Consider the following 23,996-nt stretch of genomic DNA (forward strand, 5'->3'; position numbering starts at 1 on the left):
TTCCTCCCGCGTCATTTTACGCATTGGCGAACGGGCCCTGCCCCCCACTTGCTGACCGGGAAATCCTGACCCAAAGGTTGTAAGCATTTATGTCAAGGTTACAGTGGTGGGGCAGAAGCAACTCCAAGGAAATTCCTAGCTGAAATTTTGCATACAGGCAATTTTCCGTTCCACCATTTGTGCTCTGTCTACATCTGTGGAAATATGTATCTGGAGGTGCGAATTATGCACACCTCCAGGTACATATTCCTGTTCTTATAAGAGTTGTGCTAAGACTTAACCATTTAGAATTGACTTACATCAGGCTCATGAACTGGTCCAAAGACTGAAAAGGGAAACTTTAAAGAGGACAGGTCAAGGCAGAAGAATCTGGTGAAGAAAAATAAAGGGAAAATAATGTGGGGGAGAAAAAAGAAACGGAAGCGCCTTTACCATGGATTCAGTGAGATCATATTGTTACTATCAATTGCATAGATTATTAGATGATTAGTTAATTAAACAACTCATTTCTCATTGTTATAAAAAGAGAAAGTGGTGGAAATGCTCAGCAAGTCTGGCAGCGTCTGTGCAGAGAGAAACAGGGTTAACATTTCAGGTCTCTGAACTGTCATCAGATGGGCGTGCTGCATCAAACAACTTGGCCTAAATGTTGGTTTCTGAGCACTGTGAACGCTGTTTTGTCTCCAAAATGGCAAAATGCATGCAAACACCTTGTACTAGCAATACCAGACACCATTTTTTGAGACTGCTTTAGCGTGGGCAAGAAGTGCCTCCTGGAAGTATGCAGAGGAGGTAGATTGTGGCATCAACCAGTGTGTAAAGCTGATTAGACTCCAGTGCTGCCATTTTGGAATTCAACACTCCAGCTAACACTGTCTCTTAAACACGCATAGCTGAACACACAACATGAAGGACCCCTAACAATGCTATTTATAGGGATCATCCACTACTTTCAGGTTAGTTGCTGATTGATTTCTTCAGGCCAGAGCTGTGATTGTGGAAGTATTTTTCCAGAATTGTTTAAAGTTTCTGAAAACTACAGGGTGCTCAGCAGGAAGCCATATCTACCCAAGGTGTCAGGGAACAATGCTTCTGCTTGAAACTCAGTGAAGAACAGTGTGTCAAATTTCTACACTTCACTAAGGACATCCTCACTAAACTCTGCCACCAATTGAAGCCACAACACCCATCTCAGGGCAGGATGAGCATTCCACTGACCTGGAATTGGCTGTGGCTGTGAACTTTTCTGCATCTGCTGGAGCAGATGATATTTGCAACATTCCCAGTTTTCTGTTCATTGTAGTGTAAGATAGATCACTTGAGGCTCTGTATTCCAATACCACTGAATAAATTTCATTCTCTCTTGCCGATGTTATAGACAGGGGAGAGAGGCAAACTGTACTCCTTTATTTTCTTGCCATCTGTCTGTAAGCAGAGGTGTTTTATTTTTTGAAATAGGCTGTGGTGTGTTTCCCAACCCGAATAGATATAAAATCGCACGAGATAGCGTCGGGCGAGCATTGATATTTCACTCGGCGGGTGCGTGCAAAAGTCGGAAAAGCGCTCACCGACAGTTAAAGTGGGCAATTAGGCTCATTAATGGCCCAATTGTAAGCAATTTTTCGTGGCCTGTCCAATTTACAAATGGCAGACAGGCCAATTGGCCAGGCGGACTTTATATTTTTGATGAAACATCATCCAAGGGTGGGATGAAATCTCCGTTAGAGGGGGCTTTTATTTTAATAAAGTCTGCTTTCAGATGCTTGATTGTGCTGCATGGACATCTTTTGCAGCATTTCTGTGCTTTCTTTTTATTATATGAAAGTCTGCAGCTCCCTGAGGCGTCTGTCTGAGTGGAAGCGCTCACCAGCACCTGTGGTGACTTCGGCGTGCGCCCTCTATCCACCCCCACTGGCAATGCTGAGCCTTTCTCCAGGCAGGTTTCACACTGGCTAGCTAATTGGCCAGCCAGCTTGAAATCACAGTCGGAGGCCGATTACGGTCAGGGAATGGTTTCCCATCTGCTCCTGAGCCTGCCGATCATGTGCGCCTGATGAGTGCAAAATCTAGGCCTCGGTTTGTGATGTTGATTTTCAAGTGACTCGCAGCAAACTTTCTTTAGCGTTGAATCAGAGGTATTGTTTCTTCATAGATTCAAACCCGGGGGATGGTCACAATTTCTTACACACACACACGCACATGATAAAAAGAGAGGAAAGAGGAATTCTTACGTCTATGAATAACTTTAAAAAAGAACCACAGATATAGAGATCATTTCACATGATTAACTGAGTTCATAAAGTCAGAGCCCAGTGAGGGTTCCTTCACAGAGAAGTTACAGTTCAGGTGGGTTCCACTAGCTGAAGCAGGATTTGCAGAATTCCTTTGAAGTGGCAAGATGAGGTTGGTATAATAAGACTTGACCTGTTCATCAGGAATCTTGCAGAGAAACATGCTTAGACTTGATACAGGCTGTTGGTCAGCCTGGAGTCCTGTTGTGGCATTTTCAGGCTGGAGGTTAAACAGTAGACTGAGTTATGAGTCTAGGAATATAATGTTAAAACTTTCCAAAGGCCAAAAGTTTAAGTTATGTGATGTCCATTAATGAGTCAGTTGAAGGTTTACAAATAGTTTCTATGCCCTTGGTCAAAATCCATTGTTCATCTTAGGAGATAGCTGGTGGCTATTAGTGCCTCTGCAGGTCTACGAATTTTGATGGCTCTCTGTTTGTTTTTGGACCAGGTTTGGGAGACAGATCTCCTGCTGGTCCCTGGTTTCTTTGATTGCAATGTGTCCTCACAATGAGAGGTATGGAATTCCACAAGGATGATGGTTGAGCTTTTGTCCTGTAACTGCTATTGGAAATTTCCAGAAACTGTAGCCAACTTGTGAATCATGTGACCTGTAGCAACCATCTTTAGGTTGCAACACCCACTTTTTAAATAAGCAAAAATGTAAGGTTTGATTTAAACAGCTTATGATTCCTTTCACGTTTTAGGGAGAAAGAAGCAGGTGGAGTGAGCACTTAAATAGATAAGGATGGAACTGGGTGAGAACAGTCCCACCTAGCTGCATAACAGAGAAGAGGCGTTGGAGGAGGATTGTGTGGTCAACCATGTCAAAGGTGCAGACAGATTGAGAAGGAAGAGGAGGTCATACAGAACGTCATTTGTGACTGATGAGAGCTGTTTCAGTACTAGATGGGGCAGAAACCCAATTGGATGGATTCAAACATGGAGTTCTGGAAAAGATGGGAATGGATTTGGCATGCAACAACATACTCGAGGACTTTGGAGAGGAAAGAGAGGTTGGAGATGGGATGGTAGTTTGCAAGGGTCAGTTTTTTTGAGGAGAGGGTAATGATGGCAGATATTAAATGAGAGAGGGACAAACCTGAAGAGTTAACAATATTTGCTAACATGGGGTCCAGAAGTATAAGTTAGGTGGTCAGTAAGGTAGTGAGAATTGAGAGAGCAGGAGGTGGATCTCATGAGCAATATGAGCTCAGAGAGAGCATGAGGGGAGAAACGAGAGGAACTAGAGAAAGATGTGAGTTCAGGGCTAGGGGAAGTTTGGCCGGGTGAGGTTTTGGAAGGGAGGGATTTGGCAGAGGCAGCCGATTGAATTGTCTTGATCTTAGTGACAAATGCATGAGCTACCTGCACTTAAAGTTGGAAATGAGGGTGGAGTGGAAAAGGTGGGGGTTAAAAAAATGATTTACCGTAGGGCAAAGAAAATCCTTACATTCCAGGAGGATCTGGGGATAGTGAGGCAGAAAAGAGCAGGACCCGATAGTGTTTTAAGTGGTCCAGCCAGATGTGGCAGTGGATGGCTGAATCAGCTGTCAGTTGTTAGCTATATCCTTTCAAGTTTGCATCCCTTGGAAATAGGGAAGTGGAAGTAAGTACCAAATGAGGGCAAATGGCCAGGTTGTGTAATCATTTTACTGGGGCCGAGGGGATCAAAGGTAGAGGTGAGGGTGCAGTATGGGAGAAAGACCAAATGGGAGCCTTGGATGCTGGGAAGTATCATTAGTGCACAGAGTGCCATTCTGCTAGGAAGCTACCACCAGAGCTCGCGCTGAGGTAACATGTACCTGGACAATTGAGGTCAGGTATGGAAAATTATTCTGCATTTTTATTTGCTCAGTTCATAGTTCAGCTCCAGATTGGACAGTTCCCTCTTTGGAGTTTGTGATGACAGTGGGAATCACACATGTCACAAGCGCATGTTGGAAGGTTGAAATTTTGTAATATGCGTTGGCAGTGTGAGGTTCCAAGCTGCCATTGCACACACGGAAAATGATCACACCCAAAACTGATCTAATAGGTAACAGAAACTTGTTGAATGTCCAGTGTCAGAAAGAAAACAGAAGGAGCTAGTGCTAACTGCACTACATTTATTAACATTCAAAATATAATGTAGAGACATAAACAAGTTATTCTCTAGCAAGATAAAATTCCAGAGAAAGCTGCCTTCATTTATATCCTCATAGGCAAGATTGGTTGTGTTCAAAGAACTAGAACAAAGAAAAGTACAGCACAGGAACAGGCCCTTCGGCCCTCCAAGCCTGCGCCGATCATATTGCCCGTCAACTAAAACATTTTGCGCTTCCGGGGTCCGTATCCCTCTATTCCCATCCTATTCATGTATTTGTCAAGCTGCCTCTTAAACACCACTATTGTATCTGCTTTCACCACCTCCTCTGGCAGCGAATTCCAGACACTCACTACCCTCTGCGTAAAAAACTTGCCCCGCACATCTCCTCTATAGTTTTCTCCTCTCACCTTAGATCTATGTCCCCTAGTAATTGACTCTTCCACCCTGGGAAAAAGCTTCTGACTATCTACTCTGTCCATGCCACTCATAATTTTGTAAACTTCTATCAAGTCGCCCCTCAATCTCCGTCGCTCTAGTGAGAACAATCCGAGTTTCTCCTACTTCTCCTCATAGCTAATAACCTCCAGACCAGGCAGCATCCTGGTAAACCTCCTCAGCACCCTCTCCAACGCCTCCATATCTTTCTGGTAATGTGGTGACCAGAATTGCACACAATATTCCAAGTCTGGCCTAACCAAGGTTCTATACAGCTGCAGCATGACTTCCCAGCTTTTATACTCAATACCCCTGCCAATGAAGGCAAGCATGCCATATGTCTTCCTGACTACCTTATCCACCTGCGTTGCCACTTTCAGTGACCTGTGGACCTGTACACCCAGATCCCTCTGCTCGTCGATGCACTTAAGGGTTCTGCCATTTACTGTATAATTCCTGCCTGTATTAGACCTTCCAAAATACATTACCTCGCATTTGTCCGGATTAAACTCCATCTGCCATTTCTCCGCCCAAGTCTCCAACCGATCTATATCCCGTTGTATCCTTTGACAATCCTCTTCACTATCTGCAACTCCTCCAACCTTAGTGTCGTCTGCAAACTTACTAATTAGCCCAGTTACATTTCCCTCCAAATCATTTACGTATACTACAAACAGCACCGATCCCTGCAGAACTCCACTAGTCACAGCTCTCCATTCAGAAAAGCACCCTCCCACTGCTACCCTCTGTCTTCTATGACCAAGCCAATTCTGTATCCAAAACAAAAACAGAATTACCTGGAAAAACTCAGCAGGTCTGGCAGCATCGGCGGAGAAGAATAAAGTTGACGTTTCGAGCCCTCATGACCCTTGAACAGAACTGAGTAATATTAGGAGAGGGGTGAAATATAAGCTGGTTTAAGGTGGGGGTGGGTGGGGGGAGAGAAGTGGGGGGGTGGGGTGTGGTATGGTTGTAGGGAAAAGCAAGCAGTGATAGGAGCAGATAATCAAAAGATGTCACAGACAAAAGAACAAAGTGGTGTTGAAGGTGGTGATATTATCTAAGAGAATGTGCTAATTAAGAATGGATGGCAGGACACACAAGGTTTCTGTCAAGGCCCCAGCAATCTCCTCCCTTGCCTCCCTCAGTACTCTGGGGTAGATCCCATCTGGCCCTGGGGACTTATCCACTTTAATACTCTTCAAGACGCCTAACACCTCTTTTTTGATCTCAACATGATCCAGGCTATCTACACACTCTTCCTGGTTGATATTGATATTATATTATTATATTATATTGATTATAGGTTGGTGATATCCTGAAAAGTGGCGTCTGTCAGAGAATTCCCAAGCCTAGGTGTGAAGAAGACTAGGATGCTTTGGTAGAGACCATTTATTGCTCACCACAGAGCTTTTCCACCAAACACCCAGTGCTAGCTGACTCTTCTTTATATATACATCTGAGTATAATTAACTAATCAATACCCAACACCTTATTACCTTAAACTATTGGATATTTAACATCAATCAACAGAACCTATTAGATACCAACAGTGGCATATTGGAGAATTGCGGGCAGGTTTCCCACAATCTTCCAAAATGTGTTGGCAGGGGCTGTGCCATCATATGCTCATAAAATTACCCCCATCCTTTGCAAAAGTAACACAGAGAGAAACAACAATGTACGTATTGTTAACATAGTTGCACGAATGTCCTTATCAACTTGAGACTTCAGCAATCAATTGCATGTTTTAAAGAGTACTCTACATTTTTCACCCATATCATTGTTCACCACTTGATTGGATGATTCCCTACTTCCTTCTGCCTGACATTGTTTATTGCTTTAGCGAATAACAAGAATAGTCGAATGGTAATACAGAACTTGACTATTGCTGAAAAGAGATGCATGTTGCTGAAGTTTTTTGTCTTGCACTCATCAGGACGAATGGAAGAATGCCAAAATTCAAACGATCACAATAATTTATACTGCGGGAGAAAAGAGTGCCGATTGGTTGCCAACTTGACTGTGATTGGCCAAGGCACTGCCATAGACAAAACAATGAGGGACTATAGGCTCCCCAATCTCCTGGTTAAATCAAAGAAGGCACAAAGCTTGAACATATTCCTGTTTTTTGCTGACAGTAGGTCCCTATTTGTGAATGTTTGTCGCTTCTATCAAGCATAAATGTTGCAAGCTTGACTGATCATCTTAAATTGGTTGTTAGTGTAGTTATTAGCACAATCAGGATTATTTGGTAAGTGAAGCTCAATTGTGGAATCACATCTAACAGTAGACATTTTTCTGTACTCTGCCTGTTACAAGCACTGAAGGGACATGTTGTTTGATTGGATCATCCAATCATTGGGATGTACAGCTTCTGTACCTGGCATCGGCCAGCACTGAAATTCATACACAATATTGCACAATTGTATGGTAGGCAGAAAGTCTTTTTTGGACTGACGGCAGCATCTGTTAATAGAAAATACCACCCATGTAGACAACTAAATACATACATACTTTGGTTCTTTCTTCACAAAGGAGAACACAAATAACGTACCAGAAATGTAGGGGAACACAGGGTTTAGGGAGAGGGAGAAACTGAAAGAAATCAGTATGAGTAGGGAAATGGTGTTGGAGAAATTGATGGGATTGAAGGCTGATAACCTAATTCCGGAATACTTAAGGAAGTGGCCCTAGAAATAGTGGATGCATTGATGGTCATCTTCCAAGATTCTATAGACTATAGAACAGTTCCTACAGATTGGAGGGTAGCTAATGTAACCCCACTATTTAAAAAGGGAGGTAGAGAGAAAACAGGGAATTATAGAACAGTCAGCCTGACATCGGTAGTGGGGAAAATTCCAGAGTCCATTATAAAAGATTTAATGGCTGAGCACTTGGAAAACAGTGGCAGAATCGGACAGAGTCAGCATGGATTTACGAAAGGGGAATCATGCTTGACAAATCGACTGGAATTTTTCGAGAATGTAACTCATAGAGTTGATGAGAGGGAGCCAGAGAATGTGCTTTATTTTGACTTTCAGAGTGCTTTCGACAAAGTCCCATATAAGAGATTAGCATGTAAAATTAAAGCGCATGGGACTTGGGGTAGTGTATTGAGATGGATAGAAAACTGGTTGGCAGACAGGAAACAAAGAGTCTTTTTCCAAATGGCAGGCAGTGACAAGTGGGGTACCGCAGGGATCAGTGCTGGGACCCAGGCTATTCACAATATATATTAATGATTTAGATGAGGGAGCTAAAGGTATTATCACCAAATTTGCAGATGACACAAAGTTGGGTGAGAGGATGAGCTGTGAGGAGGATGCAGAGATGCTTTGGTAGCTAAAACAGGAAAGTAGATTATTATCTGAATGGCTATAAATTGAGAGAGGGGAATGTGCAACGAGACCTGGGTGTCCTCGTACACCAGTTGCTGAAGGTAAGCATGCAAGTGCAGCATGCGGTAAAGAAAGCAAATGGTACATTTACTTTCATAAACGAGAGGATTCGAGTACAGGAACAGGGATGTCTTACTGTAATTATACAGGGCCTTGGTGAGACCACACCTGGAATATTGTTTGCAGTTTTGGTCTCCTTATCTGAGGAAGGATGTTCATGCTATAGAGGGAGTGCAGCGAAGGTTGACCAGACTGACTCCTGGGATGGCGGGACTGACATATGGGGAGAGACTGAGTCGGTTAGGATTATATTCGCTGGAGTTCAGAAAAATGAGGGGGGAATCTCATAGAAACCTATAAGATACTAACAAGGCTAGACAAGGTAGATGCAGGAAGGATGTTCCCGATGGCGAGGGAGTCCAGAACCAGGGGTCACAGTCTGAGGATACGGGGTAGACCATTTAGGACTGAGATGAGGAGAAATTTCTTCTCCCAGAGAGTGGTGAGCCTGTGGAATTCGCTACCACAGAAAATAGTTGAGGCCAAAACATTGTGTGTTTTCAAGAAGGAGTTCAATATAACTCTTGGGGTGAAAGGGATCAAAGGATATGGGGCGAAAGCGGGAGCAGGCTATTGAGTTGGATGATCAGCCTTGATTATAATGAATGGCGGAGCAGGCTCGAAGGGCCGAAAGGCCTACTCCTGGTCCTATTTTCTATGTTTCTATGTTTATAGACCATAAGATATAGGAGCAGAAATTAGGCCATTCGGCCCATCGAGTCTGCTCCGCCATTCAATCATGGCTGATAAGTTTCTCAACCCCATTCTCCTGCCTTCTCCCCATAAACTTTGATCCCCTTACCAATCAAGAACCTATCTATCTCGCTCTTAAATACACTCAATGACCTGGCCTCCACAGCCTTCTGTGGCAATGAATTCCATAGATTCACCACTCTCTGGCTAAAGAAGTTTCTCCTCATCTCTGTTCTAAAAGGTCTTCCCTTTACTCTGAGGCTGTGCCCTCGGGTCCTAGTCTCTCCTACTAATGGAAACATCTTCCCCACGTCCACTCTATCCAGGCCTTTCAGTATTCTGTAAGTTTCAATCAGATCACCCCTCATCCTTCTAAACTCCATCGAGTATAGACCCAGAGTCCTCAAACGTTTCTCATATGTTAAGCCTTTCATTCCTGGGATCATTCTCGTGAACCCCCTCTGTACCCTCTCCAGGGCCAGCATATCCTTCCTGAGATACGGGGCCCAAAATTGCTCACAATATTCTAAATGTAGTCTGACCAGAGCCTTATAAAGCCTCAGCAGCACATCCCTGCTTTTATATTCTAGTCCTCTCGAAATAAATGCCAACATTGCATTTGTCTTCCTAACTACCAAATCAACCTGCAAGTTAACCTTAAGAGAATCCTGGACTAAGACTCCCAAGTCCCTTTGCACTCCAGATTTCTGAATTCTCTCCCCATTTAGAAAATAGTCTATGCCTCTATTCTTCCTACCAAAGTACATGACCTCAAACTTCCCCACGTTGTATTCCATTTGCCACTTCTTAGCCCATTCTCCTACCCTGTCCAAATCCTTCTGCAGCCTCCTCAATACAACCTGTCCTTCCACCTATCTTTGTATCATCTGCAAACTTAGCCAGGATGCCCTTGGTTCCTTCATCTAGATCATTAATGTATAAAGTGAAAAGTTGTGGTCCCAACACTGACCCCTGTGGAACTCCACTAGTCACCGGCTGCCATCCTGAGAAGGACCCCTTATCCCCGCTCTCTGCCTCCTGCCAGACAGCCAACCTTCTATCCATGCTAGTACCTTGCCTCTAACACCATGGGCTCTTATCTTACTGAGCAGCCTCCTGTGCGGCACCTTGTCAAAGGCCTTCTGGAAGTCCAAGTAGATAACATCCATTGGCTCTCCTTTGTCGAAGCTACTCGTTACCTCCTCAAAGAATTCTAACAGATTTGTCAGGCATGACCTCCCCTTGATGAAACCATGCTGACTTTGCCCTATTTTACCATGCACTTCCATGTAATCTGAAATCTCATCCTTAATAAAGGACTCTAAAATCTTACCAACGACCGAGGTCAGGCTAATCGGCCTGTAATTTCCCGTCTTTTGCCTCACTCCCTTCTTAAACAGGGGGGTTACATTAGCGATTTTACAGTCCTCTGGGACCCTCCCTGACTCCAGTGGTTCCTGAAAGATCACCACTAGCCTCCACTATCTCTTCAGCTATCTCCTTCAGAACTCTGGGGTGTAATCCATCTGGTCCAGGTGATTTATCCACCTTCAGACCATTCAGTTTTCCTAGCACCTTCTTGGTAATAGCCACCATACTCACCTCTGCCCCCCGACTCTCTTGAACTTTGGGGATGTTACTCGTGTCTTCCACCATGAAGACTGACACAAAGTGCCTATTCAGTTCCTCCGCCATTTCTTTGTTCCCCACTACTACTTCTCCAGCGTCATTTTCCAGCGGCCCAATGTCCACTTTTGCCTCTCTCTTACCCTTTATATATCTAAAAAAACTCTTGCAATCTTCTTTTATATTACTCTACCTCAACTCTACCCACACAGATTCTACATCATCTGACCCTACGTCATTTCTTGCTATCGATTTAATTTCATTTCTTACTAACAAAGCAACCCCACCCCCTCTGCCAACCTGCCTATCTTTTCGATAGGATGTATATCCTTGGATATTTAGCTCCCAGTCCTGATCCCCTTGCAGCCGTGTCTCCGTAATGCCCACCACATCATACCTGCCAATTTCAATCTGTGCCACAAGCTCATTTACCTTATTTCGTATACTGCGTGCATTCAGATACAACACCTTCAGTCCTGTATTTCCCGTCCCCTTTCTCATTGTCGTCCCTTTATCTGATGTGCTTGAAGTTAGATTCCTAGCCCTTTCCAAACACTCTGTCCTATTTTGTGTTCTGGAGACTTTAATAGCCTCTCCTGGGCTCTCCTTTCTTTTCAGTTTTTTCATAATTTTCCATGAAGTTGAATCCACCCCCGCAGACGCAAACCTGCTGCTTTGTTTCCCATTAGTCATACTTCTTGGAGTTTTACCCTTCCCTCCCCCCCCACTTTCTAGTTTAAAGTCCTGTTGACCACCCTATTTACCCTTTTCGCTAGAACATTGGTCCCAGATCGGTTCAGGTGGAGACCGTCCCAACGGTACAGATCCCTCCTGTTCCAATACTGATGCCAGTGCCCCACGAAATGGAACCCCTCTTTCCTGCACCACTCCTTTAGCCACGTGTTTATTTCCCTTATTCTTGTGTCCCTATGCCCATTTGCTTGTGGCTCCGGAGATTATAACCCTTGAGGACCTGTTCTTTAATTTAGTTCCTAGTTCCTGATAATCCCCAAACAGGTCCTCTTTCCTAGTTGTACCTTAGTTTCACAGCATAGTAGCAGTGTTAAATGGCTTGTTTAACCTGTTTTTCAGATTTTTGAGATACTTTGCCTTTCCAGGGCAATTCAAGGTAGACCAGGCATTTTTCAGGTCCAAAAGAGGAGGCCTTTGGCTCATTTGCAAGTTTGTGCAAAACACAGCAAACATTGACCTGACCAGGATAGCCATTGTCCCACAGGATAGCATTCGTACACACTATTTCTGTGTTAAGCTTGCAAGGTGAGCAAATGACCAGGGTCCTACCTAGAAGATTGGTGTAGACATGCTCTCTTGGTCCAGCTCTTGCTAACAAAGGATAAATCATTTTTTGATGGGACGAATCCAAACCTCCTACCCTGTACATATATCTGATATGTAGATGTTCACCATCTTTGAATCTGCAGTGGCGTGTAAGAATTCTCTTACATACCTTTATACGCTGCATCCCATGCTCCAGTTCACTTTTGCAATGGAGTTGACTAACTCCACACTCCCTTTCCTCGCTGTGCTGGTTGTCCAGTAATGGCTTCTCCACGACTATCTACAGCACACATACCTTTACTGGTCAATATACTGTCATGAAACTATTAATGTATGTAATATTTTGGAAAACATTTTTCTTTTAAAATAGAGGTTTAGTCTGTGGGTATGTCTTAATTGGATTAAAACCAGCTAGTCTGGGTTCTTTGATGGGTATTAGAGAGATAGCGTGCATTTGCATTTTTTGAATAGAACATTCAAGAAGTGGGGTGAAAACTTGACTCCTATCTAGCAAAACCAAGCCATATGTTTGTATTACTAATAAAATTGGTGCCATGAAAGGGGTTTCATTGTTAAAATGTGAAGTTCAAAGAGGTTGTTGATACAATGAGAATTAACATTCAATGGTGCTGGTAGGTAAAACTTCAGTAGTTTTCAGGTGTGCAGAGCAGAGGCAATGTAAGATCACAAGGCAAGCAGCAAGCCCCCAACAGGCTCCACAGTGAAAATAACCTCATTTTGAATTCATAAGGTGAAAATGCTTTTCCTGGTGTTTGGTTAAGTCTATGGGTTGCTGTTGCCTTAATGGAGATTAATTTGGGAATTTGTTAAAAGTTATGATAGTAGTAATTTGTAGCCATGTGTACATATATTTTAACCTGTATAAATTAATAAAATGTTTCATTTAGTTTAATGTAAAACCTGGAGAAGTAGCGGTCTGATTCCTGGGCTTAGAATTGCATCGCTTAAAGTTTCCCTCTGGGATTTTAAAAATAACTCCGCTTTACCAACTGCATCGGTCATAACAACACACATTGGGATTCATACATCTCCAAGCACTATTGATCTTATCAGCAATCTTGTAAATTTCTCTTTGTGGCCTCTTTGAGATTTCCTCACAGTTTAAATTCCTACCTAGATGTGTATTGACAGTAAACTTGGACACATTACTCTCGGTCTCTTCATCTAAATCATTAATATTGCAAATGTCAGCACAGATCCTTGCGCCACTCCACTATTACAACATGCCAACTTGAAAATGCCGCTTTGTCCCTATGCTCTACTTCCTGGCCTCCATCCATGCAACCCGATGAGCCCTGATCTTGGCATCTTATTGAATGCATTTTGGATATCTAAATATACTACATCTACTGGTTCTTTTCTACCCTGTTCTAATAAAATTTCAGCCACAATTTCCCTTTCACAAAACCATGTTGAATCTCTAATCAAATTATGATTTTCTAAGTGCATTACTAAGACTTCTTTAATAATAGATTCTACCATTTTCCCGACGACTGATGTCAGGCTAAGTGTCTATTTTCTCCCTCCTTTCATGAATAGCAGTGCTACATTTTTTTATGTCAACTATGCTGGGGCCATTCTAGATTCTCGGGAATTCTGCAAAATGCATTGCAGTTTCTCTGTTAGAGCCCTAGAATGCTGGCCATCAGGTTCTGGGAATTTGTTGGCTTTTAGTCACCTGAGTTTCTTCAATATTTTTCCTCTGCTGATGTTAATTACCTCAAATTCCTCACTCTCAGTATTCCCTGTTTCTGGTATGTGACTTGTGCCTTCTACTGAGACAGATTAGTCCTGCAGGTTTATTTCCCTTCAAGTGTCCATCCAGTTTCCTTTTGAAATCATTGATAGTTTCCACTCATGGGCAGTGAGTTCCAAGTCATTACCACTTGCTGCGTAGAAAAGTTCTTCCTCACATTCTCCCCGCGTGCGTCTCTTGCACAAAACCTTAAATCTGTGTCCCCCTAGTCCTGTGCTAACAGCTGATGGGAACAGTTTTTCCTTGTCTGCCTTAAACAAATCTGTCATAATCTTGCACACTTCTATCAACTCTCCCCTTTGCCCCAAGGAGAAGGACCCCAGCTTTTCAAACCTAACCTTGGAACTAAAGTTCTCCATCCCTGGAACCATTCTGGTAAATCTCTTCTGGCCTCAAGGACCCTGACATACTTCCTTGTGACCGGACTGGATGCAATAGTGTAGTTGGGGCTTAACCAGAGTTTTGTAAAGGTTCAGCACAACTTCCTTTGCTTGTACTCGATACCTGTATGTATGAAGCCCAAGATTCCACCCATATGTTTTGCTAACCATTCTTAGTTTTTCCTGCCACCTTCAAAGATCAATGCACATGCACCCCAAGTTCACCTGTTCCTACACACTCTTTAGAACAGTGTCATTAGGTGCGCTGAGTTTTTAATGGAATGTAGTTTTGGTTGAATTTGAATGATTTCTTTAAATGTTTCCCACTGTTCATTTACAGCCATATCTTTTCATCTATTTATTCAATCAGCCACAATGAGCCCTCCCCTCATACCTGTGTAATTTGTTTTGTTTAAGCTTAAGATTCTTGTTTTGGACTGCAATATTTCACTTTCAATTCAGTTGTATTGATCACTTTTTCCCAGAGTATCTTTTTCTTTGAGATTACTAATTAACCTGCATCATTACAGAATATTAGACCTAAAATAATTTTATTCCTAATTGGTGAATAAACATTACTGTGAATTAGGATGTTATGTACAGAGAACCAGAAGGTGTTTAATTAGATAATTATGCCAGCATTAATTTTGTGCCTTATAACCTATTGTCAAGGTAGTTAATGGTTAAGAAAAGCGTAGAAATTAGATCACCCCTAATTGTTTTCTCTGAAACATCTCTACGTGCTGTGTTGTAGACTGAAGAAAAAATCCCAGTCAGTGGATATGACTTCTCCAGGATTTGGCAATCCAATGGCAGCTGATGATCCATCATTCCAAACTGGCAAGACCCCAACAGTCCTCAAGACATCCACATCAGAGGAGGAGCAGAAAAATGCTGCCAATACACAAAGACGTAATACCAGACGAACTGAACTCAAGAGATATTATACAATAGGTAGGTGCTGTGCTGTAATACCAGTAGAAAAACATGTTAGTGGCCATCATGTGAGGTTCGTTTTTATGCTGCTTTTGTAGTGTGGAATGTAGATATTATTTTTGATATCTGAAGATCTATACTGTTCGAAAAACATTTTCAAAATATATTTAAATGTGTGGCTTAAGTAAAACATAGATGGCTAGTTTGTTTGGTGCTTCATAATTGTCCATGAGTCTCATTCATTGTAGTCCATCTTTGTATGTCTCCCTTTCTGGTTAAAATGAGATAGTTAATAAAACCCCCATTAACCTTATCTTTAGCTCTGGCAACAATATCAATTTATACCAACACTTGTATTCAATGACGCAACAGAAGTTGCACATACTGTCACTTGTATATATGAATTTCACTTGATAATATGCTTCAACTTTTACAATAATAATGTGGTGTTTGTTTTGAAGAAATGATATGTTGTAATTCCCCCTCAATTTGATATGACTACAAAACTTGAATAATGCAACAAGTTGTGCATGCCTCCTGGGGATGGAAATCTTATCAATTATATTGATTTGGTTTCCTGCGAAATATTGTGGAGCCATACTTTTGTTAGGTCACCATTCTGTGAGTGCGTTCCATCTATTGGTTTAAAGTGCATATATAATTAACACGGCGTTTGTATTGATTGATTACTGTGGATCAGACTCTCCTACATAACTGCATGTTACCCTTCAAAGTCACCAATAAAATAGGAACTTGACTCTTAGGATGTTTTGAAACAAATTTAATGCAACATATCATAGCACAATAGATTTTTAACTCCACTGCCAGTCAGCTGGAACAGTGCATCAGTTTACAAACAGACAGGAACTTCATGAAAAAAACACACCTCATTTATTAATTTTTTCACTTGAGTTATGCCAACTGCACGGCTTAACCATTCTTTCCTTTTCACAACTCCCTGCTCAACTGCCACCACTTCTGTCACCCTGCCCTCCCCACAGTCATGTGCTCAGTAGCATCTAGACAGGTATGCATACCTGGCATCCAGAGTTGTTATTTGTAGTGCAGGAAGAAGCAGAATCTCAGGCACAAGTTAAGTGAATTTTATAAAGAAATCAATTAAAAATTCCTCCTAATTTTGCCCTGCTGCAAAGTCATTGCCATGATACCACTGTATAGTGCCATGGTGCAGTGCCTCAGTACATACCACAGCCATTCTCTGGTGCTTCCAGGCAGAGTGCTGGGCCAAGGGCAGTGAACTTGCCAAAATTATTGAAATGATCCTGATTTCAAAAATTGATCATTGTCAGGGTCAGGGGTGCATCCTTGTGGTGGACTCTCATCCACTTAATACCACAGAAGGTGATGTTAAATTGTATCACTGTGTTATTATTTGCTTTTTCTCAACAACTGCTACTTTTCTTACTTCACTTGAAGATGATGTAGTCGAATTTAGTTTCCCTATTCTCACATTTTCAAGCAGAAGTGGGTCGGCAGCAGAACCAAAATTGTAAAATTGCTTACTACCAATATCATGCTTGATGCTTGATGCTTGGCTACTGACATTTTTACGCAAGCATTGATTTTGTTTCTATCCAAAAAAAGGTGAGAGTCTTTACCATGTTTATCGGGGTTTGAAGGTGTCATTTGGACCCAATACCATTTTGCTTAGGAAAGCACACCATCCCACTGAAAGCTAGGTTCAACCACTACATTAAGTGAAGAATAGGCCAAACCAGCATCCCTCAAAGCAATTGCTGATTGTAGTGTTGGAAAGTTTACAAAAATGTCTTGTTACAATTTGTTTGGCATCAGGCCGTGCATCATTTGTTTCTGTCCAACTCTGAGTCATGCACACCATTGCTAGTGAGGTCTGCTGATCACTGGACCTCCCCAAAATGGAGAACTATCTATCTGTATTCAGAATGCAATAGTTCAGTACCCTTACTCATGACATTAGACTGACATTCTCATCTCTCTATTTATCTAATGTCCTCCAAATATGAAATTCAACCCTGTTGACTTGTTTACATGTCTGTTGTCACTCTCTGTTACCTTACCAATGTTACTATTATTTACTTAGGAAGTTTAATGGTGAGTGTTAGCTAGATAATCAGCTGTGAGAACCACCCAAGCCAAATACAATTCTGTCTCAGCATCCCCAAAATCAGCACAAACCAAAATTGACCATAGGAACATCCTGGTCTGAATAGGTTAGAAACTCATTGGATGAGCCATCACAAGAATCCATTGCTATGTAACAAGAGCTGTTTTTCTTGTAGTTATTCTTTCCCAAACGAAGAACATTTTGGCAAACACATTTTTAGGAAGATCTTTAAATAATAATGTACTGCATCATGATGCAGGATAAGCTATTTGCAAGAACAAAACACATTATTGAGTCTTTTCATTTGTCATCTATTTATTTTCCATTATAGTACATGTACAAATTCATTATTGCTGTAATTTTTTTCTCTTCAATGTGGCATTGTATTAAGAAAGCTGGAGACGTCTTGTCTTACAGACATTGATTGCAAATTCAAATCATTGACAGGTCCTGCAAGTTGTAATGTTTGTGCCTTGAACTGAGTAGCAAGGTCACTTCCAATAAGCCTATTTACATGAAACTGTCCATATCATCTAAATCTAACTGGTTAACGAATGTAAATAAGTCATTATTAGTTTATTTTCTTTAAATTCTTAGCAATCATCATATTGAAAAAGATTTTAAAAAAACTAGCAGCTGTTTATTCCATTCCTGCATAAAGTATTTCAGAATCTGCAGTGTCTGAGTGTGCAGAGGAAGTCTTGGTATATTTGTGGGACCCTGAGTATGTTGATGAGAGCTACCTTGTGCATTGCATAGCTTTTAGGTTAGCACATCAAGCGTTGCTGAAGCACTTTAAATATGTTTACTTGTGTATTTCATCAAAGGGTGTCAGTACAGGAGAGTGGATCACGAACCCTCAAATGTATGTATTTCAAGCAGTTCTTGGTTTTCCCAAAATGTGGATCTACCTAAAATACCCACAAGTGAAGTTTGAGAACAGATCTGTGCATTCTGAGCATGTGTATGTGGACAGTCAGAGTTTATTTCTTGAAGTCTTTTGGCCAATGTTTGTTGGTAAAACCAGTAAGGAATTTAAAATTCCCATGTGACCAATTCACTTTCTAAAAACCTTTAATAAAACATATAGAATCCTGGACTTTATACATAGAGGCATTGGGGGAATTTTAACATTGGTGGATAAGTGTATTTGGCTTTGACTGGGGATGTGAAATCCTGGAAAAATATGAACATGCTGGGAAGTTGGTTCCAACCTTAGTTTAATTCTATCATTTAACATGCATATAATTCTGTTTTGTAAGTTCATCAGGTTTGCACCTCATTTTTAAGTAGGCCTGGTGCTGCTCCTTGCATGCTCTCCTGCACACCTCTTTGGACTATATTTGGTCCCCTGGCTTGATAGTAATGGTAGAGTGAGGTTTGTGCCAGGCCATGAGGTTAATATTGTGGTGGAAGATGATTCTGCTGCTGCTGAGGGTCTACTGTGCCTTATGGATGTGATGCACAATAGGCTAAATGGGCACCTTCTGTGCCTTACTATTCTATGATGGTGGATATATTTTGATGATGATTTATGATGATGGATTATATTTTGCAATAGAGTGCATGTTTAAAACAAAGGGAAAAGAAATAAGGAAAAACAGACATTTTATGTAGTGTGTTACACAAGCTCAGACTGTTCCAAAATGCTTAGGAGCCACCGAAATAGCATTTGAAAATACAGTTAATTTTCTAATTCAATTTGTGCACAGCAAGATTCCACAAACAGCAACGTGATAATGACCAGGCAACATTTTTTTGAGGGATAAATACTAGTTGCTTCCTGCTATGCTTTGAAATAGTTCCAGGGGATCTACCTGAGAGGGCAAACTATGCATTGGTTTAATGTCACATTTGAAAGACAGCACCTCTGTTAGTGCAGTACTTCCTCAGTGTTGCACTGGAGTATTAGCCTAGATGATGTGCTCAAGTTTATAGGTATAGGACTTGAATCCGCAATCATGAGATTGCTACCACTGAGCTATGGTTGATGTAATTTTGCATCTTTAAATTAAAATTACTGAAATATTAGCCATGCAATTAACACATCATTATTTGAAAAATTAAACTCATTGTGACCCATTAAAAAAATACTGTAATCTGTAATCATATTAATTCTCCATATAAAACTAAAGTGAGTGCTTCAGGTTCTGACCTATCTGTGACCTAGGTTCATATCTCTGTATTCCAGGTGGTGCTCTGTGGGCCATTCTGCTCCAGCTGCAGTGTAGACTTGTTTCCATATCGCATGGTTCTCACTTCTGTCAGGGCAGAAGTAATAATGGAGAATCAATTATTAAGCGTGTCCGTGAAAGACACAACTATGTTGCTCAGGCAGAGCTGAGTTAGTGTTGGCACTGAGTCTTTGTCCATAGTTCCCAGTGAACTGTCTGAGGCTGAACCAGACTGCTTGCAACCTTGGTGTAATACATACATACATATGTACTAACATATGAACATACAAATTAGGAGCAGGAGTAGGCCACAGCCTCTCAAACCAGCTCCACCATTCAACAAGATCATGGCTGACCTGATTTTAACCTCAACTCCAAATTCCTGCCTACACCCGATAACTCTGATAACCTTTCACCCCCTTGCTTATCAAGAATCTGTCTACCTCTTCCTTGAAGATATTCAAAGACTCTGCTTCCACTGCCTTCTGAGGAACAGAGTTCCAAAGACTCAAGACCCTTGAGAGAAAACATTTTTCCTCATCTCTGTCTAAAATGAGCAGCCCCTTATTTTTAAGCAGTGACCCCTAGTTCTAGATTCCCCCACAAGAGGAAATATCCTTTCAACATCCATCCTGTCAAGACCCCTCAGGATCTTATATGCTTCAATCAAGTCATCTCTTATCCTCCTAAACTCCAGCGGATACACGCAGAGCCTGTCCAACCTTTCCTCATAAGACAACCTGCCCATTTCAGGTATTAGTCTAGTAAATCTTTTCTGAACTGCTTCCAGTGCGTTTACATTCTTCCTTAAGTAAGGAGACCAATACTGTCTATCCAGCCTTAAATGTATTCAATGATGGAGCATCCACAACCCTCAGGGGAAGAGAATTCCAAAGATTCACAGCCCTTTGAGTGAAGTCATTTCTCCTCATCTTAGTCCTAAATGATCGGCCCTTTATCTTGAGACTATGCTCCCATGTTTTAGATTCCCGACCAACAGAAATAACATCTCAGCATCCTCCCTATCAAGCCCCTTCAGAACCTTGCATATTTCAATGAGATCACCTCTCATTCTTCTAAACTCCAGAGAATGTAAGCCCAATTACTCAGCCTGTCATCCCTTTCCATAGAGCAATTGAGTGACCCTTCGCTTCCAGTGCAAGTGTAAGCTTCCTTAAATATGGAGACCAAAACTGCGCACAGTATCCAGATGTAGCCTCACTAAAACCCTGTACAATTGTAGCAGGAATTCTTTATTCCTGTTCTCCGATCCCCTTGCAATAAGGGCCAACATGCCATTTGCCTTTCTAATTGCTTGCTGCACCTGCATGCTAACTTTCTGCATTACTTGCATGAGCACACCCAAGTCTTTTTAAAACATTTATAAGTCTCATCTATTAAAATGTATTCTGCTTTTCTATTATTACGACCCAAGTGAATAACTTCACACTTCCCTATATTATAACTATATATATATATAGTTATAATTATATAATCTTGTTGCCCACTCACTTAACCTGTCTATATCTCTTTGTAGCCTCTCTGTGTCCTCCCCAAAGCTTTTCTTTCCAACTAGCTGTGTATCATCAGCAAACTTAGATACATTACTCTCTGTCTCTTCATCTGGGTCATTAATATAGTTTGTAAATAGCTAAGGCCCCAGCACTGATCCTTGTGGCACTCTACTATTACTGCCTGCCAACTTGAAAATGCCCTGTTTATGCCCACTCTTTGCTTCCTGTCTGTTAACCAATCCTCTATCCCATGTGAATATATTACCCCCACCCCATGAACCCTTACCTTGCCTATTAACCTTATTGAATGCCTTTTGGAAATCCAGGTATACTACATCCACTGGTTCCCCTTTATGTACTCTACTAGTTACATCCTCAAATTTGTCAACAGGATTTCCCTTTCCTAAAGCCATGTTGACTTGTTCTAATCATACAATGCTTTTCTAAGTGCAGTGTTGAGACTTCCTTCATAATAGATTCCAGCATTTTACCAATGACTGATGTTAGGCTAACTGGCCTGCAGTTCACTGTTTTCTCTCTCGCTCCTTTCTTGAGAAGCAGTGTAACATTTGTCAACTTCCAATCTGATGGGACTGTTCCCGAATTTCAGGAATTTTGTATAATCATAGCTAGTACATCCACTATCTCTGCAGCTGTCTCATTTAGAACCCTATGGTGTAGGCCATAAGGCCTTGGGAATTTGTCAGATTTTAGTCCCTAAGTTTCTCCAATACTTTTTCCCTGCTCACATGTTAACAAAGTCTTAGATCTGATCCCTGTTTTGTGTTTAAAATAGCTGATCTCAACTGAGGCGATTGTAGGGGAGGGGAAAGGCTACTCATCCTGATTGCTATTCAGCTCTCACTTGCCTTATAATGCTTGTGTGTGCCATGCTCATGTGCAGATAGGATCTGAATTACCTTCAGGAGAAAAGACAAACTTGCACTTAATATTGCCTTGTCACGTCCACACATACTCTCAAGACTCTACAAATAATAAATGAGTGAATGATAAGTTAAATCCTTTATTTGGTGGTGGTTAGAAGAGGAATCTTAATGGGAGGACCAGTGTTCAAACATTTGTTTAAGTGAATCAAACACCTGAATTTTAAACACAAAGGCATTTAGAATAAATACATGAGAACGTATCCAGGGGAGAAAAATGTAGGAAAGCATGTTATCTATTAAAAAAAAGCAGGAAACAGCTGTTAACTCTGTTTATATTTAGGTACTTTGGCAGTCTTTGATTGGAAAATAGAAATTCCAATTTAATTTGTTTGAAGAAACTGCAATGTAATAAATCACAGTACAATATTGTGATCTATTTCATTCCATTCCACCAGTGATACCCTTTCTGTCTTTTCTTCATTCAAAATCCAACAAAGGGAAGCTTTAATGTAATACTCCTCCAGATATTTAGTTACGCTTATTTATGAATATTTAATAAAGTGTGCTGCCGAGAAAGGAATTGAAGTGGCATATAATTTACTTGCCACCAAACAGTGACAGGCCTGTCGGAACCCTGCTTGACAATTTTTATGGTTTTATTGAGTGACTCAATAAATTTCCAATCAAATTTTGTTCCCCACATGGGTTCCCTGCATTTTGCCATACAATTAATTCCCAGGAAAATGTTTAAAAAAGCTTGGATTCTCAGTGGCTGCTGGGACTTTGCATGATTCCTCTGAATCAGCAAGGTGAAAGTGCCAAGGGTTAATTTTCCTGACAGTAGGAACCTCACTCACTGAATGCACATGTCAGATGTTTGGTGGAAAAAGTAGAGCTTGGATTTATGTAGCCTTATATACAGCCTCAGGATAACCTAAGACTCTTAACAGCTAATTAAGTTGTTTTTTTCAAGTTTGGCCATTAATGAAAATCAATATGCACACAGCAAAATTAGAGAAGCAAAAATTAGAAAATTAGCTTTTGTGAAGCTGGCTGAGAAATGAATGTTGGCCTTTTGTCTTCAAAAAGTGCCTTAGGATCTTTTACATCCCAAGAGGCCTCAGACTAATGCTCCATCTGAAAGCAGGTGCTTCTGACAGCGCAGCATCTCCTCAGTACTGCATTGGAGTGTCAACCTAAGTTATGTACTGAAGTCTCTGAACTCAGAAATGGGAATGTTACAACTGCACTATGCTTGGTTCATTTGTGCATGTACTATGCAATACATGCATTGGCAGGTGAGGTTTCCTGTAATGTGTGTGAAGACTGTTGGTTGGGGGCTAAAAATTATCCCCCTATTATACTATTCCGATAACAGGGCTTTTTGGAAATTTGTAAGGATTAAAGTATTTACTCAATGTCTGTACTTAACCATTTACATGCTGTTTGCAAATAAACTAATCCGGCAGGCTTTCTTGAGTTAGATTTTGTTGAGTTAAAAACCCACCCAGGTAAAGACATAAAAATATTTTAAAAGGTAAACCCATGTCGGACCTTTGCAGCAGATGCAAGCATGCAGAATTGCAAGTTACACTGTAGATAGTTACTTTCTTAGCCAAATTAAAATTCATGCAAAAAGGGGAAAAAAAGTTCATTGATTATGAGTCCTTTCTAGGTATCCATGGCTGAAGCAGAATTATTCCACTGTGGTCTTGAAAATTCAGTGGAATTGAAGTCCATGTAGGCTACAATTTCTGAAGATGGTCTCTTTTCAAAATGGGATCCGTCTTTTCCAAAAGCCGTTGATTTTTTGCCCCTGAGGGTCCTTTTGGTGGAAATTATTTATCTCTGTGCTGGATTTTAAACTGTATAGAAATAGGGTCCTGAACTTGGGAGAAAATTGCTTAATTGGCAGCTTTCTTCCAGGCTGCTGCTTAGCAGCTTGCATTTTGTAATTTGAGTTCAAAACTGGCTATTCTAGTCACATAACCTCTCTCCCCATAATGATTTCAGAAGATATTTGCTTAGCTCATGTCTGAACCGACCGTGGCTATTGCTTGATGGCCAAGGTGAATAGATTTTGTAATGTCCCAGCCATTAACTTCTGAATGATCCATAATCTCATTTTGATGGGATAGAAGAACACATTCCCATATAGGTATTGTCCTGGTAGACTTTGTCTCCTCTTTAGAGGCAGCCTTATAGAAATGCAAATTTGAAGTCCAGTACAATTTCAGTAACTCTTTTGAAATAGTTCTTGACACCAGTAGGTGTGAAATTTCATAGGAAGATGTCTGGGCATGTGTTAATTGTATTCCACATTGGAA

At 41.2% G+C, this 23,996-nt stretch overlaps 1 protein-coding gene across 2 annotated transcripts in view; it reads left to right on the forward strand.

The window, feature by feature from the left end:
- Positions 1 to 23,996, forward strand: part of oxr1a (oxidation resistance 1a) — a 761,068-nt gene that overhangs the window by 214,567 nt on the left and 522,505 nt on the right. For both annotated transcript variants that reach the window (XM_078540076.1, XM_078540077.1), the window contains one exon: positions 14,806 to 15,005. In XM_078540076.1, coding sequence (XP_078396202.1) covers positions 14,806 to 15,005 — 200 coding nt within the window. The remainder of the gene's footprint in view (positions 1 to 14,805; positions 15,006 to 23,996) is intronic.

This window comes from Cetorhinus maximus, chromosome 4, assembly GCF_964194155.1.
Source record: "Cetorhinus maximus chromosome 4, sCetMax3.hap1.1, whole genome shotgun sequence".
Taxonomy (NCBI): domain Eukaryota; kingdom Metazoa; phylum Chordata; class Chondrichthyes; order Lamniformes; family Cetorhinidae; genus Cetorhinus; species Cetorhinus maximus.